General features: G+C 55.1%; 1 protein-coding gene across 1 annotated transcript in view; it reads right to left on the reverse strand.

Annotated features, from left to right (window-relative positions):
- The window catches only part of SRCIN1 (SRC kinase signaling inhibitor 1), a 118,005-nt gene that overhangs the window by 32,936 nt on the left and 68,841 nt on the right, over positions 1-16,228 (reverse strand). The window contains exons 4-8 of the mRNA XM_038753839.1: positions 6,343-6,538; positions 3,396-3,594; positions 2,858-2,951; positions 982-1,317; positions 479-915 (exon numbers count right to left, since the gene is read on the reverse strand). Of these exons, the coding sequence (XP_038609767.1) occupies positions 479-915; positions 982-1,317; positions 2,858-2,951; positions 3,396-3,594; positions 6,343-6,538 (1,262 nt within the window). The remainder of the gene's footprint in view (positions 1-478; positions 916-981; positions 1,318-2,857; positions 2,952-3,395; positions 3,595-6,342; positions 6,539-16,228) is intronic.

Raw genomic sequence — 16,228 nt, forward strand, 5'->3', positions numbered from 1 at the left:
CCAAAGGACCCCCAGAGCCACAGAAGTGGGGGAATCCTCCCCTGAGCCTTCCTCTGCCTCCTCTGTCAGTTCCCCTGTTGCCTCTTTCAGAGGAACAGTGAAAGGGGGAGAGCCAAAATCTAGACCAAAATCCCTTCTAGACTGTGAGCCCGCTGTTGGGTAGGGACCGCCTCTATATGTTGCCAGCTTGGACTTTCCAAGCGCTCAGTCCAGTGCTCTGCACACAGTAAGCGCTCAATACATACGATTGAATGAATGAATGAATGAAAATGCACAGCACCTCAGCCCGCGCCCCGAACAACCCCGAGACCACCCCCCATCCCACCCTCCAACTCGGGGCCTCCCACTCCCAGGATCGCGTCCCACGGGCCACCTCTCGCCCTGGGCTAGCGCCCAGTCTGTACTGGGGAAGGGAAGGCCGGGCAGAGGACGTGGTGCTCAGGGACCCCGGGGGGACGAGGGGTCAGGGGTCACCTGCCTGGTCTCGGCGTCCTTGGCGGGCACGGGGGAGCCGAACCCCGAGAGCGGGCGGTCGCCACCCCCGGGGAAGAGGTCGGGAGCCCCGGCGGAGGAGCCGGAGCCACGTGGTGGCTTGGCCCCGGGACTGTCCGCGAAGACGGAGGAGGAGGCCGAGTCCTTGCGGAAGGACTGCCGGACCGGCGAGCAGCGGCTGGGGGAGCCCGAGTAGGGGCTGTGTGGGCCCGGGCCGGCCGGGGGCCCGTCGCCCATCTTCTGGGGCGAGGAGGGCGGGTGTCGGAAGGCCCCGCCAGGGGTCCCGTAAGGGTCGCCGTACAGAGGCCCTCCGGCCTTGTAAAGCGACTCCTCCAGCTCCGCGGCCGCCGAGTAGGTGCTCAGGGAGCGGACCGAGCCGCGCTTGTAAAACGCGCCCGGGTAGGGGAAGGGGTCGCCGACCCCCTGTCCGGCCCCCACGCCCCCCGGCCCGGCCCCCACGCCCCCCGGCCCTCCGGCCAGCGCCTGGGCCGAGGCGATGCTCAGGCGGCCCTCGTGGACCAGCCCGTAAGGGTCGGCGTAGAGGCCTTCGCCCTTGAGCAGCATCACGCCCTTCCCGCTCAGGTCCTCGTCCGGTTTGACGTCCCGCCGCTCCAGGATGGCGCTGGGGCTGGGGGAGACGCCTCCCAGCCGCTCCGCGGGGTGGACCGGGCTGCCCGCGTAGGACGGGGGTCGCCCGCCGCCCGCGTACGACGTGCGGGAGCGGGAGGGCGACGACGACGACAGGCCCGGCGGCGGGGAGCTCGAAGCCAGGTGGTTCAGCCGACGGGGCGGGGACGAGTCCCGGGAAGTGTACACCATCTCCCTCTGCGGGGTGGAGGGGAGCAATAATGATAATAATAATAAACTGGATTTGCTAAGCGCTGCGCGCCGAGCCCTGTTCTGAGCGCTAGGGGAGATACGGGGTCATCGGGGCGTCCCACGAGGGGCTCGCGGTCTTTATCCCCTTTCGACAGATGAGGGAACGGAGGGGCGGAGAAGTGACGTGACTTCCCCAAAATCACATGGCTGGCAAGTGGGAAGGAGGGAGGGAGATAGAGGGAGGAGACCCTCCCTCATCCCCCATCCCGGGACCCGAGCTATCGCTGCAGACCCCCTGCCTCCTTCTCCCCCGACCCCTGACTCTCATTCTAATCAATCAATCAATCAATCGTATTTATTGAGCGCTTACTATGTGCAGAGCACTGTACTAAGCGCTTGGGAAGTACAAATTGGCATCACATAGAGACAGTCCCTACCCAACGGTGGGCTCACAGTCTAAAAGGGGGAGACAGAGAACAGAACCAAACATACCAACGAAATAAAATAAATAGGATAGAAATGTACAAGTAAAATAAATAAATAAATAAATAAATAGAGTAATAAATATGTACAACCATATATACATATATACAGGTGCTGTGGGGAAGGGAAGGAGGTAAGACGGGGGGATGGAGAGGGGGACGAGGGGGAGAGGAAAGAAGGGGCTCAGTCTGGGAAGGCCTCCTGGAGGAGGTGAGCTCTCAGCAGGGCCTTGAAGAGGGGCCTGCAGCTTCACAGTCTTCCCTTGGCCTGGCAGAACAGTCCTGGCTCCCTGTCCGGTCTATACTGGTCAAGTGGGTACGTGTTTTCTTTCTTTTTCTTCCTCTCCCTGTCCCTCTTTATCTCCCTCCCTTTCTTTCTCTCCCTTTCTCCTCCTTATTCATTCATTCAATCGTATTTATTGAGCGCTTACTGCGTGCAGAGCGCTGTACTAAGCGCTTGGGAAGTACAAGTTGGCAACAGACAGAGACGGTGCCTACCCAACAACGGGCTCACAGTCTAGAAGGGGGAGACGGACAACAAAACCAAACATGTGGACAGGCGTCAAGTCGTCAGAACAAAACGCAAGGGCCCCCGACCCCATACAGAGGCACAGAGAAGCGGCGTGACCTAATGGATGGAACGCGGGCTTGGGAGTCAGAAAGACCTGGGTTCTAATTCCGACTCCACCACGTGTCTGCTGTGTGACCTTGGGCAGGTCGCTTCACTTCTCTGGGCCTCAGTTCCCTCATCTAGAAAACGGAGATGTGGGACAGGGACTGTGCACGGCCCAACTATCTCGTCTCTTCCCTGGCGCTTCGCACGGGGCCTGGAACTTAGGGGCTTAACAAATACCGCCGTTATTATTATTATTACATGCCCTCATACACACCCCGGACACGCCGGCCTTCCTCCCACAGTGGTGAGGGGGGAAACGCTCTGGACAGAAATAAGGCAGCCAAGCCCCAGATCAGCATCGCCCCCTCCTCCAGGCTGGACCCCCAACCCGCTCCCCCCGACACCCAAACGGAAAGGACCCCTCTCCTCCCATGCGGCCCACCCTTACCCGCAGATCCCCGTTGCTGATGTGGGATGCCGGGAAGGAGGCGTAGAGGGGCTCCTTCCTGTAGATCTTGATAATGCTTCGGTCCTGGATGTCTCTGTCGGGAGAAAGCAATCAATCGGTGCTATTTATTGAACTCTCCCTGGGTACGGAACACTCTACAGAGCGCTCGGGAGATTACAGTGTAACAGAATAAGGAGACGTGATCAGAATGCTGTACTCTCCCAAGCGCTTAGTACGGCTCACTGCCAGTAGGAAGCACTCAAATACGACTGGCTGGTTGAAGAAGGGTCCTCAACCTCAAGGTAGGTGGTCGGGGAGTGGGGGGAGAGGTCACTCGGGATGGGGGAGGGTGGAGGAGAGCAAGAACAGCTCAGGAAAGACGCCCGTGTCCACAGGTCTGCCCTCCGGCCTCCCCATTAGCCCTCCCATCCCACCCCCAGGCGATAGCCGGGAGTCCACCGTCTACGGAGGGTTTTCCAGATAGACGCCCCCGGGCTCGGAGCTGGGGGTCCGGGGCGCCCCGGGGCCCTTCTCGCACCGGACGTCTTCGAGCTCGTAGAAGACGTTGCGCGCCTCGTCCTTGATGAGGATGGCCGTGTTGGGAGACTTGAGCAGCCCCATGGAGAGCTTCTGGGGGAACATGTGGGCGATGAGGGCGTGGAGCGTGTCCATGCTGCTGACCTCGTGCGTGATGTGCACGCGACGCGTCTCCTCCCCGAACTGCAGGAACAGCACCCCTGGAAGGGTGCGGGGGAGAGGCTGGGGTCCCGGGGGGACGAAGGCACCGGCCCCACCCCACCCTCCCCTCTCGCTCTCCCTCCCCGGAAAAGCTGTCAGCGTGGTCTAGCGGATACAGCCTGGGTTTGGGGGTCAGAAGGACCTGGGTTCTAACCCCGGCTCTACCACTTATAATAATAATAATAATAATAATAATAATAATAATGGCAATTGTTAAGCACTTACTATGTGCAAAGCACTGTTCTAAGCGCTGGGTCTGCTGGGCGACCTGGGGCCAGTCACTTCGCTTCCCTGGGCCTCGGTGACCTCGTCGGTAAAATGGGGACTAAGACTGTGAGCCCCACCCGGGACAAGGACTGGGTCCAACTTGATTAGCTTGTATCTACCCCAGTGCTTATTAATAATAATAATAATAATAATAATAATGATAGCATTTATTAAGCACTTACTATGTGCCAAGCACTGTTCTAAGCGCTGGGGAGGTTACAAGGTGATCAGGTTGTCCCATGGTGGGCTCACAGTCTTCATCCCCATTTTACAGATGAGGTAACAGAGGCCCAGAGAAGTGAAGTGACTCGCCCAAAGTCACACAGCTGGCAGTTGGCGGAGCCGGAATTTGAACCCGTGACCTCTGACTCCAAAGCCCGGGCTCTTTCCACTGAGCCATGCTGCTTCTCTAGTACAGTGCTCTGCACACAGTAAGCGCTCAATAAATACGAAAGCCCGGGCTCTTTCCACCGAGTCACGTTGCTTCTCTAGTACAGTGCTCTGCACACAGTAAGCGCTCAATAAATACGAAAGCCTGGGCTCTTTCCACTGAGCCATGCTGCTTAACAAGTACAAAGCCAAGCGCTTAACAAATACCATTTAAAAACAAACCAAAAAACCAAGGGGCGCCATGACCCCAAGCGCAGACCCCCCCAAACTGGCCACTCCTCTGGCCCTTCAAGCCCCCACCCACCCCCAGGGCAGTGCAAGTGGCTCTGTATACTTGTATATATCTATTCTATTTATTTTATTTTGTTAGTATGCTTTGTTTTCTTCTCTGTCTCCCCCTTTTAGACTGTGAGCCCACTGTTGGGTAGGGACTGTCTCTATATGTTGCCAACTTGTACTACCCAAGCGCTTAGTACAGTGCTCTGCACACAGTAAGCGCTCAATAAATACGATTGATTGATTGATTGATTGATTGATTGTATACATCCCATGTATACAATCCCTTCTCCTCCCACCTCTATAGATTCCTAACATGGCATTCAAAGTACTAGCCCCCCATTTTCCTCCGCTCCCCTTCCCCATCGCCCCAACTTGCTCCCTTTGTTCTAGCCGGCTCCCCGCCCCACAGTACTTGTATATAGACACACACGTTTATCATTCTATTTATTTTAATGATGAGTATATATATCTATAATTCTATTTTTATATTAGTGCTACTGATGAGTATATATATATATATATCTATAATTCTATTTATATTAATGCTACTGATGCCTGTTTACTTGTTTTAACGTCCGTCTCCCCTCTTCTAGGCCGTGAGCCCGTTGCGGGCAGGGACTGTCTCTCTTTGTTCCAGAATTGTACTTTCCAAGCGCTTAGTAGAGTGCTCATTCATTCATTCATTCACTCAATCGTATTTATTGAGCGCTTACTGTGTGCAGAGCACTGTACTAAGCGCTTGGGAAGTACAAGTTGGCAACATTCAGTGAATGAATGACCTAGCTAGATCCACTTAACAGAAACACAGTGCAGTGTACAATTGTGGGCCGGGAATGTGCCTCCTCTGCACACTTGGGTAAGCGCTCAGTACATTCATTCATTCAATCGCATTTATTGAGCGCTTCCTGTGTGCAGAGCACTGGACTAAGCGCTTGGGAAATCCAAGTTGGCAACATCATCATCATCATCAATCGTATTTATTGAGCGCTTACTGTGTGCAGAGCACTGTACTAAGCGCTTGGGAAGTACAATTTGGCAACCTCTAGAGATGGTCCCTACCCAACAACGGGCTCACAGTCTAGAAGGGGGAGACGGACAACAAAACAAGTAGACAGGTGTCCAAACCGGCAGAATAGAATTATAGCTTTATGCACATCATTAATAAAATAGTGTAGTAAAGATGTACAAGTAAAATAAAGCAATAAATACGTACAAATATATACAAGTGCTGTGGGGAGGGGAAGGGGGGAGGGCAGAGGGAGGGCGATGGGGAGGGGAGGAGGAGAGGAAAAAAGGGGCTGAGTGTGGGAAGGCCTCCTGGAGGAGGTGAGCTCTCAGGAGGGCTTTGAAGGGAGGAAGAGAGCTGGTTTGGAGGATGTGAGGAGGGAGGGCATTCCAGGCTAGGAAGGATGTGGGCCAGGGATTGATGGCGGGACAGGCGAGAATGAGGCACAGTGAAGAGGTGAGCGGCAGAGGAACGGAGTGTGCGGGCGAGGCTGGAGAAGGAGAGAAGGGAGGTGAGGTAGGAGGGGGCGAGGTGATGGAGAGCTTTGAAGCCAAGAGTGAGGAGTTTCTGCTTCACGCAAAGGTTGACAGGCAACCACTGGAGATTTTTGAGGAGGGGGGTGACATGCCCAGAGCGTTTCTGTAGAAAGATAATCTGGGCAGCAGAATGAAGTATAGACTGAAGTGGGGAGAGACAGGAGGATGGGAGATCAGAAAGGAGGCTGATGCAGTCAAGACGACTGAATGAATGGCTACTTCCCTCAGTGCTCCTGAGCATTTACCCAGGCGGAGCACCGTTGGGGTACCTGGGGAGCGGAGCTTGGTCTGGCTGGTGGAGCGGGACAGGGGCAGGCTCTGCCGGAATCGGTTCATCCTGCTGAAGCCGAGGGGCAGCTCCGCCTCAGACATGGTCTCCAGGGACTCGGCCGAGGCGAACGACAGTTTGGCTGCTTGGTCGGCCAGGCCGGGCTGGGTCCCTTGCGAGTGCCGGGAGCTGCGAGTCTGTGGGGAGAGCAAGGCTCAGAGGCGCCGTGGCCGGGATGCCAGCCCGGAGACGGAACAGGGAGAAAAAGGGCTCAAGCGGCAGCGGGAGGGAGCAAAGTTAGACACGAGGCAGAACTTCCCCAACGCGTCGGGCCACTGAACCTCCAGAGCAGGCCAACGGGAGGGGGTGAGCCCATCTCCCAGACCCCTGGAGCCCCCACAGCTCATAAAGAATGTCCCTCCCATTTTCCTCCTCCCTTATAATAATAATAATAATAATGACGATGGTATTCGTTAAGCGCTTACTCTGTGCAAAGCACTGTTCTAAGCGCTGGGGAGGTTATACAGAAGAGGACCCCGGAAGCCACTGGCAAAGGGATGAGAGCGAATTCCTAGCTTCTCGTCCCAGTTTAGCTCCCCCTCGCCCAGCTGTGTGACCTTGGCTAAGTCCCCAAACCTCTTCGGGCCTCAGTTTCCCCACTGGGCAAGGGCGCCGCTCCTCTGAAGGGAAAGCGTAGCGAGCTCGGCGGTTTCACGGCTCTTTCCTTCCCAAGGCTACTTTAAAAACGGCCCCCGTCCCGCTCCCCCTTCCAGGAAGCCGGCCCGGATTCATCCCACCCGAGTCCGATCGCGGCAATCTGGCCGGATTCCGCCCTCCCCTTCCTCTTCCAGTCCCCCGCAGAAAATCTGGGGGCTGGGGTCGCCCCTTCCTTTGCGGTGTCTGACCGCCCCTCACGTCCAAATCATTTCGGCCCCGATTGTGGAATTTGTTGAGCGCCTACTACGTATTAAGCACTGTATTAAGCTCTGGGGGAGATACAAGATCATCAGCTTCCTCATCGGGCTCGCAGTCCAAGTAGGAGGGAGAACAGATGGTTGAATTCCCTTTTGGCAGACGAGGGAATTGAGGCCCAGTGAAGTGACCTGCCCACACGGCGGACGAGTGGCGGAGCCAGGATTAGAACCCAGGTCCTCTGATTCCCAGGCCCGGGCTCTATCCACTAAGTATGGTTTGTTCTGGCCGGAAACACGTGGGTATGATGAGGCCCCAATCATTCTGACCATCGACTCCCCTGAGGACCTTCCGAAATGGTCTTTTTAACCTGCAGCGGGAGGGACCTGAGTTAGAAGCTGAGGGGGAATTCAAACAACTAGATGTTGTCGGCTGGGGCAGGAGCTGCAGATGGGGGGGCGGTGATAATCATAATAATAATAATAATGATGGCATTTATGAAGCGCTTACTATGTGCAAAGCACTGTTCTAAGCTCTGGGGGGGATACAAGGTGATCAGGTTGTCCCACGTGGGGCTCACAGTCTTCATCTCCATTTTACAGATGAGGGAACTGAGGCCCAGAGAAGCGACTTGCCCGAAGTCACCCAGCTGGCACTTGGCGGAGCCGGGATTTGAGCCCATGACCTCTGACTCCGAAGCCCGGGCTCTTTCCACTGAGCCATGCTGCTTGGCTGAGTGGGCTCTGGGTAGAGTCCGAAACACAGGAATAATAAATAAAAATTATGGTATTTGTGAAGCGCTTCCTCCGTACCAAGCACCGTCCTAAGCGCTGGGGTTCATGCCAGGTAGCCAGGCTTGTCCCACCTGGGGCTCACGGTCTTAATCCCCATTTTCCAGATGAGGTAACCGAGGCCCAGAGAAGTGAAGCGACTTGCCCACAGTCGTCGCGCTCGGCCGGCGCGGGTCGAGCGGAGGGAATGGGGGTGACGGCGAAAGAAACCGACGCAAGCTCAGACGGAGGGCTGAGGGCCACTAGCCACCATCTGCCCTGGGGCCTGGGGTAAGAAAAGTGGCAGAACTGGGGTCGCTGGAATTATTATTATTATTATTATTTCACTTCCAGCCCTGGAGGAGCAAGCATCGACCCCCGGCCCACGTCATCCTTCGGCCCTGGAATGCCCTCCCTCTGCCCATCCGCCAAGCTAACTCTCTTCCTCCCTTCAAGGCCCTACTGAGAGCTCACCTCCTCCAGGAGGCCTTCCCACACTCAGCCCCTTCCTTCCTCTCCCCCTCATCCCCCTCTCCATCCCCCCCATCTTACCTCCTTCCCTTCCCCACAGCACCTGTATAGATGTATATATGTTTGTACATATTACTCTATTTATTTATTTATTTTACTTGTACATATCTATTCTATTTTGCTTTGTAGTATGTTTGGTTTTGTCTCCCCCTTTTAGACTGGGAGCCCACTGTTGGGTAGGGACGGTCTCTCTACGTTGCCAATTTGTACTTCCCAAGCGCTTAGTACAGTGCTCTGCACACAGTAAGCGCTCAATAAATACGATCGATGATGATGAGAGAGGCAGGAGCCCAAGGCCCAGGCGGAGGGAGAGGTGCCAGGCCCCTCCTCACACCAATGAAGCAATCAGCGTGGCACAGCTAGCAGCCCTAATTGTTCCGTAAATTGGGCATTAATTCCACCCTTTAATTAATCTGGCGGTTCTTTATGGGCCCGGGGTGCTCCCGTCATAAATAATCCCCCAAACCGGCGACTCTGGCGAAGACCAGGGGAGGTGACAAAACGGAGGAGGAGAGGAAGCAAATTTCCAGATCGGTGGGGGCAAGCTGGAGCGAGGGCGGGATTTCCTCTCTCTTGTCGCTCTCTCAATCCCTGGATCTGTCGTCTCCCTCAAACGCAGAGCAGCATCCCTTCTCCACCATCCACTCCAGCCGGGCAGGCCGCATAATAATACTAATAAAGATGGCATTTGTTAAGCGCTTACTATGTGCAAAGCACTGTTCGAAGCGCTGGGGAGGATGCAAGGTGATCAGGTTGTCCCCCGTGGGGCTCACAGCCTCCTTCATCCCCATTTTACAGACGAGGGAACTGAGGCCCAGAGAAGTGAAGTGACTTCCCCGAAGTCACACAGCTAGCTGGGATTTGAACCCACGACCTCTGACTCCCAAGCCCGGGCTCTTTCCACTGAGCCACGCTGCCGCTCATCGCATAACGACAATATTTGATAAGCGCTTACTATGTGCCAAGTACTGCTCTAAGCATTGCGGTGGGCACGAGGTTGGGCCCAGTCCCCGGCCCACATGGGGCTCACAGTCTTAATCCCCATTTTACAGATGAGAGAACTGAGGCACAGAGAAGTGAAACAACTTGCCCAAGGTCGCACAGCAGAGACGAGGCAGAGTCGAGATTAGAACCCACTTCCTCTGACACCCAGGCCCATAAACAATCACTGAAATTTCTTGGGGGGTTTAATCAGTAGTATTTACTGGGTACCTACTGAGTGCAGAACACTGTACTAAACTCTTGAGAGGATACACTAGAATTACTAGGCAAAACCCCTCCCTTCAAGAAGTAGTCTAGCAAAGGAGACTGAGGGTAACTTGTTTTCTTTCAAGCACAGCTGCGTCCCTTTTTTTTAAAAAAAAAACATATTTTTAAGTGCTTACTACGTGCCAGGCTCTGTACTAGACACTAGGAATAGATACGAGGCCTTCAGGTTGGACACAGTCCATGTCCCACACGGGGCTCCCAGTCTTAACCCCCATTTTACAGATGAGGAAACGGAGACCCAGAAGACAAGTGGCGGGGCTGAGATTAGAACCCAGCTCCTCTGACTGCTCAGCCTGTGCTCTTCCCGCTAGTCCGGGTCGCTTCTCACACTAGGTCCCTTACTGGTAAGGTGTCATTTTGCTACGGCCAAGTTAGCTATGCCCCCTGTAAGGATTGTTTTAGACGGCCATTCTGGGTCAGTCGGCCGTTCTCCCCTCAGCTGGGAAGAGGGTGAGAAATTCTTCAGGGGGTGGCACAGGAAGGGACTGGCAGACGGCAGGGAGGCTGCTGGGGGCAGGGGGCAGAGAGGATGCTGGGAGACTGGGGGAGCAGAGGATGCTGGGAAGGGGCGGGTGGCAGAGGGCAAAGGATGCTGGGAAGGGGCGACTGGCACAGGGCAGGAGGCTGCTGGCCATGCCGGCCTGCTGGCACAGGGAGACTGGGAGAGCAGAGGATGCTGGGGAGGGCCGGGTGGCAGAGGGCAGAGGATGCTGGGAAGGGGCGACTGGCAGAGGGCAGAGGATGCTGGGAAGGGGCTGGTGGGTGCAGAGGGCAGAGAGGATGCTGGGAAGGGGCTGGTGGGGGGCAGGGAGACTGGGGGAGCAGAGGATGCTGGGAAGGGCCTGGTGGGGGCACAGGGCAGAGAGGATGCTGGGAAGGGCCTGGTGGGGGCACAGGGCAGAGAGGATGCTGGGAAGGGGCTGGTGGGGGCAGGGAGACTGGGGGAGCCGAGGATGCTGGGAAGGGGCAGGTGGCAGAGGGCAGAGGATGCTGGGAAGGGGTGGGTGGCAGAGAGTAGAGGATGCTGGGAAAGGCCTGGTGGGGGCAGAGGACAGAGAGGATGCTGGGAAGGGGCTGGTGGGGGGCCAGGGAGACTGGGGGAGCAGAGGGCAGAAGATGCTGGGAAGGGGCGGGTGGCAGAGGGCAGAGAGGATGCTGGGAAGGGGCGACTGGCAGAGGGCAGGAGGCTGCTGGGAAGGGCCTGGTGAGGGCACAGGGCAGAAAGGATGGTGGGAAGAGGCTGGTGGGGGCAGGGAGACTGGGGAGCAGAGGATGCTGGGAAGAGGCGGGTGGCAGAGGGCAGAGGATGCTGGGAAGGGGTGAGTGGCAGAGAGCAGGAGGCTGCTGGGAAGGGCCTGGTGGGGGCAGAGGGCAGACAGGATGATGGGAAGGGGCTGGTGGGGGGCTGGGAGAATGGGGGAGCAGAGGGCAGAGGATGCTGGGAAGGGACAGGTGGCAGAGGGCAGAGAGGCTGCTGGGAAGGGGCTGGTGGGGGCAGGGAGACTGGGGGAGCAGAGGATGCTGGGAAGGGGCGGGTGGCAGAGGGCAGAGGATGGTGGGAAGGGGTGACTGGCAGAGGGCAGGAGGCTGCTGGGAAGGGCCTGGTGGGGGCAGAGGGCAGACAGGGTGCTGGGAAGGGGCTGGTGGGGGCAGGGAGACTGGGGGAGCAGAGGATGCCAGGTGGCAGAGGGCAGAGGATGCTGGGAAGGGGCGGGTGGCAGAGGGCAAGGAGGATGTTGGGAAGAGGATGGGGCAGAGGGGAGGGAGGCTGCTGGGAAGGGGATGGGGGCAGAGGGCCGGGAGGCTGCCAGAAACGGTCAAGTTGGTGCTCTGGGATCCTTACTGCCCATGATGGGGTTAGGACGGCTGTGAGAGGTTGGGTCTGAGGGTAGGCGGTATCCCCCGGCGGCCCCTCTGTTCCCAGTTCCCTGCCACCCACCCCTTTCCGTCCGGACCCCCACAGCTGAGTTTTCGCTCCCCGGGTCCTGATCCCGATTAGCTCAGCATTAACCTTCCTCTTCATGTTAACGAGATGAATGCGACAATCCGATTAGGCCCGGTCCCACGGGGATCACGGAGGCTCGTGGGGGGACCATGGGGGACCGTGGAGGGCCGGGGGGACACCTCCAGCTGGGCGCACCGGCCAGATGTGACTGAGCCGGGACACCCGGAGCGGATGGCTCGGGGACACGGGGGAGCATCGCCCCGATCCCCCAAAGTGGGCCAAGAGTTGGGGTCACCCACGGCCAAGACTCCCCTCGATCCCCATAATCCCACCCAAGGCTCCAGCATCTTCTGCAGGCCACAGCCTCTAGGCACACACCCTTCTGCGGGGAGGGTTGGCAATGAGCTGGAAATCGGGCCTTATCTTTTCTTTCCTTTTTTTAAAAAATGGTATTGGTTAAGCACTTACAATGTGCCAAGCACTATGCTACGCGCTGGGGTAGATAGAAGCTAATCAGGTTGGACACAGTCCCTGTCCCACATGGGGCTCACAGTCTTAACCCCCATTTTCCAGAGGAGGTAACAGACCCAGAGAATAGTAATAATAATAATGATAATTCTGGTATTTGTTAAACGCTTACTATGTACCAGGCGCTGTACTAAGTGCAGAAGCTAATCAGGTTGGACACAGTCGCTGTCCCACACATGGGGCTCACAGTCTTAAACCCCCATTTTACAGAGGAGGTAACAGACCCAGAGAATAGTAATAATAATAATAATTCTGGTATTTGTTAAACGTTTACCATGTACCAGGCGCTGTACTAAGCGCTGGGGTAGATAGAAGCTAATCAGGTTGGACACAGTCCCTGTCCCACATGGGACTCACAGTCTTAACCCCCATTTTACAGAGGAGGTAACAGACCCAGAGAATAGTAATAATAATAATAATTCTGGTATTTGTTAAACACTTACTATGTACCAGGCACTGTACTAAGCGCTGGGGTAGATAGAAACTAATCAGGTTGGACACAGTCCCTGTCCCACATGGGACTCACAGTCTGAACCCCCATTTTACAGAGGAGGTAATAATCAGGTTGGACACAGTCCCTGTTCCACATGGAGCTCACAGTCTGAACCCCCATTTTACAGAGGACGTAACAGACCCAGAGAATAATAATAATAATAATTCTGGTTTTTGTTAAACGCTTACTATGTACCAGGCACTGTACTACGCGCTGGGGTGGATACAAGCAAATCGTGTTGGACATAGTCCTTGTCCCACGTGGGGCTCACAGTCTCAATCCGCACTTTACAGATGAAGGAACTGAGGCACAGAGGAGTGAAGTGACTTGCCCAAGGTCACCCGGCAGACCAGCGGCCGAGCCGGAGGCAGAGGAGTTGGGCATTGCTTGGCATCCTTCGCTGGATGCCACCCTAATAATAATAATGGCATTTATTAAATGCTTACTATGTGCAAAGCACCATTCTAGGCGCTAGGGAGGTTACCAGGTGATCAGGTTGTCCCACGGGGGGGTCACAGTCTTAATCCCCATTTTACAGATGAGGTCACTGAGGCCCAGAGAAGTGAAGTGACTTGCCCAAAGTCACCCAGCTGACAATTGGTGAAGCCGGGACCTCTGACTCCAAAGCCCAGGGAAGCGAAGTGACTTGCCCAAAGCGGAGCTGAAATTTGAACCCCCGACCTCTGACTCCAAAGCCCGGGCTCTTTCCACTGAGCCCGCTGTTGGGTAGGGACCGTCTCTAGATGTTGCCAACTTGGATTTCCCAAGCGCTTAGTCCAGTGCTCTGCACACAGTAAGCGCTCAATAAATACGATTGATTGATTGATTGATTCTGTAATGAGTTGGCAGGGGGGCCTGGCCCAGCCTGCCTTCTCTTTCCCTTCCCTCCTGCTGCCACACATAATCCCCGCCTCTTCGTGCCCTGCCCAGCGGCACGGAGGGAAACCGAGCTTCTCCCAACTAAACCCTGCAGGGCCTGGGCCGGAGGGGAGGGGGCACAGCAGTAGCCAGACCCGGGGCACATGGTGCCCGGCATGGATGAGGCTGAGGTTGCTAAGCAACTGAAAGGTCACTGGTTGCCAGGGGGAGCTGGGTATCAGGCCTTGGAACCAGTGGGAGCGCTTTTATTTATTTATAAATGCATTTATTGAGCGCTTACTGTGTGCAGAGCACTGTACTAAGCGCTTGGGAAGTCCAAGTCGGCAACATCTAGAGACAGTCCCTACCCAACCACGGGCTCACAGTCTAGAAGGGGGAGACAGACGATGAAACAAAACGTGGACGGGTTTCAAGTCATCAGAATAAATAGAAGTAAAGCTAGATGCACCTCACTAACAAAATATATAAAATAGTACATATTCATTCATTCCATCGTATTTATTGAGCGCTTCCTGTGGGCAGAGCACTGTACTAAGTGCTTGGGAAGCCCAAGTCGGCAACATCTAGAGCCGGTCCCTACCCAACCGCAGGCTCATAGTCTAGAAAGGGGAGACAGACGACGAAACAAAACGTGGAGGGGTTTCAAGTCATCAGAATAAGCAGAAGTAAAGCTAGATGCCCCTCACTGACAAAATATATAAAATAGTACATATTCATTCATTCCATCGTATTTATTGAGCGCTTGCTGTGGGCAGAGCACTGGACTAAGCGCTTGGGAAGTCCAAGTCGGCAACGTCTAGAGACGGTCCCTACCCAACCACGGGCTCACAGTCTAGAAGGGGGAGACAGACGACGAAACAAAACGTGGAGGGGTTTCAAGTCATCAGAATAAGCAGAAGTAAAGCTAGATGCCCCTCACTGACAAAATATATAAAATAGTACATATTCATTCATTCCATCGTATTTATTGAGCGCTTGCTGTGGGCAGAGCACTGGACTAAGCGCTTGGGAAGCCCAAGTTGGCAACATCTAGAGCCGGTCCCTACCCAACCGCGGGCTCACAGTCTAGAAAGGGGAGACAGACGACGAAACAAAACGTGGAGGGGTTTCAAGTCATCAGAATAAGCAGAAGTAAAGCTAGATGCCCCTCACTGACAAAATACATAAAATAGTACATATTCATTCATTCCATCGCATTTATTGAGCGCTTGCTGTGGGCAGAGCACTGGACTAAGCGCTTGGGAAGTCCAAGTTGGCAACGTCTAGAGACGGTCCCTACCCAACAGCAGGCTCACAGTCTAGAAGGGGGAGACGGACGACGAAACAAAACGTGGACAGCTTTCAAGTCATCAGAATAAACAGAAGTAAAGCTAGATGCCCCTCACTAACAAAATATATAAAATAGTACATATTCATTCATTCCATCGCATTTATTGAGCGCTTGCTGTGGGCAGAGCACTGGACTAAGCGCTTGGGAAGTCCAAGTTGGCAACGTCTAGAGCTGGTCCCTACCCAACAGCGGGCTCACGGGCTAGGAGGGGGAGGCAGAGAACAAAACTAAACGTATTAACCGAATAAAATAAATGGAATAAATAGGTACAAGTAAAATAAATCAATAAATAGAGTAATAAATCCGTACAAACGTATATACAGGTGCTGTGGGGAGGGGAAGGAGGTAAGGCGGGGGGGATGGAGAGGGGGAGGAGGTGTTCCCGGCTGAAACTACAGGGGAAAAGGGGGGGGAAAGTAAAAATCTCAGTAGGACTATCTGGCTGCAAGGACGGGGGAAGAGGAGCGGGCAGAAGCGACGTGGCCGAGTGGTTAGAGCACGGGCCTGGGGGTCAGAAGGACCCGGGTTCTAATCCTGACTCCGCCACTGGTCTAGCCTGCGAGCCCACTGTTGTTGGGTAAGGACCGTCTCTCTATGTTGCCCACTTGGACTTCCCAAGCGCTTAGTCCAGTGCTCTGCACACAGTAAGCGCTCAGTAAATACGATTGAATGAATGAACGAATGAATGGTCTGCTGGGTGACCTTGGGCAAATCTCTTAACGTCTCTATGCCTCCGACACCTCATCTGTAAACTTGGGGATTAAGACCGTGAGCCCCATCTGAGACAGGGACGGGGTTCAACCTGATTATCTTGGGCCTACCCCAGAGCTTAGAACGGCGCTCGCTACATAGTAAGCGCTTAGCAAATATTGTTACCAAAAAAAAAGGGAGAGAGAGAGAGAGAGGAAGGGAGCAGGGGACAGAGGTAGGGAGCTTGTGGCTTCTCTGCTCCGGGAAACAACTAAGGCCCGAGTTCCCCCTTCCCCACAGTGAGTGGGTAGGGGAGGTGACCTAGCCTCAGTTTCCTCCTGAGCCCCCAGGTGAAGTAGCCTTGAGTAGCCTGAAGTAGCCAGGCCACAACATCCCCAGGGAGAAGGTGGGCAAGGCGTCCAACACAGGCTAGGCACCTCCTCCTGTCAGGGGCAGTGGCATCAGAGTGGTAATAATAATAATAATAATAATAATAATAATAATAATAATGGTGTTTGTTAAGCGCTTACTACGTGCCGA

This window comes from Tachyglossus aculeatus, chromosome 11, assembly GCF_015852505.1.
Source record: "Tachyglossus aculeatus isolate mTacAcu1 chromosome 11, mTacAcu1.pri, whole genome shotgun sequence".
Lineage (NCBI taxonomy): Eukaryota > Metazoa > Chordata > Mammalia > Monotremata > Tachyglossidae > Tachyglossus > Tachyglossus aculeatus.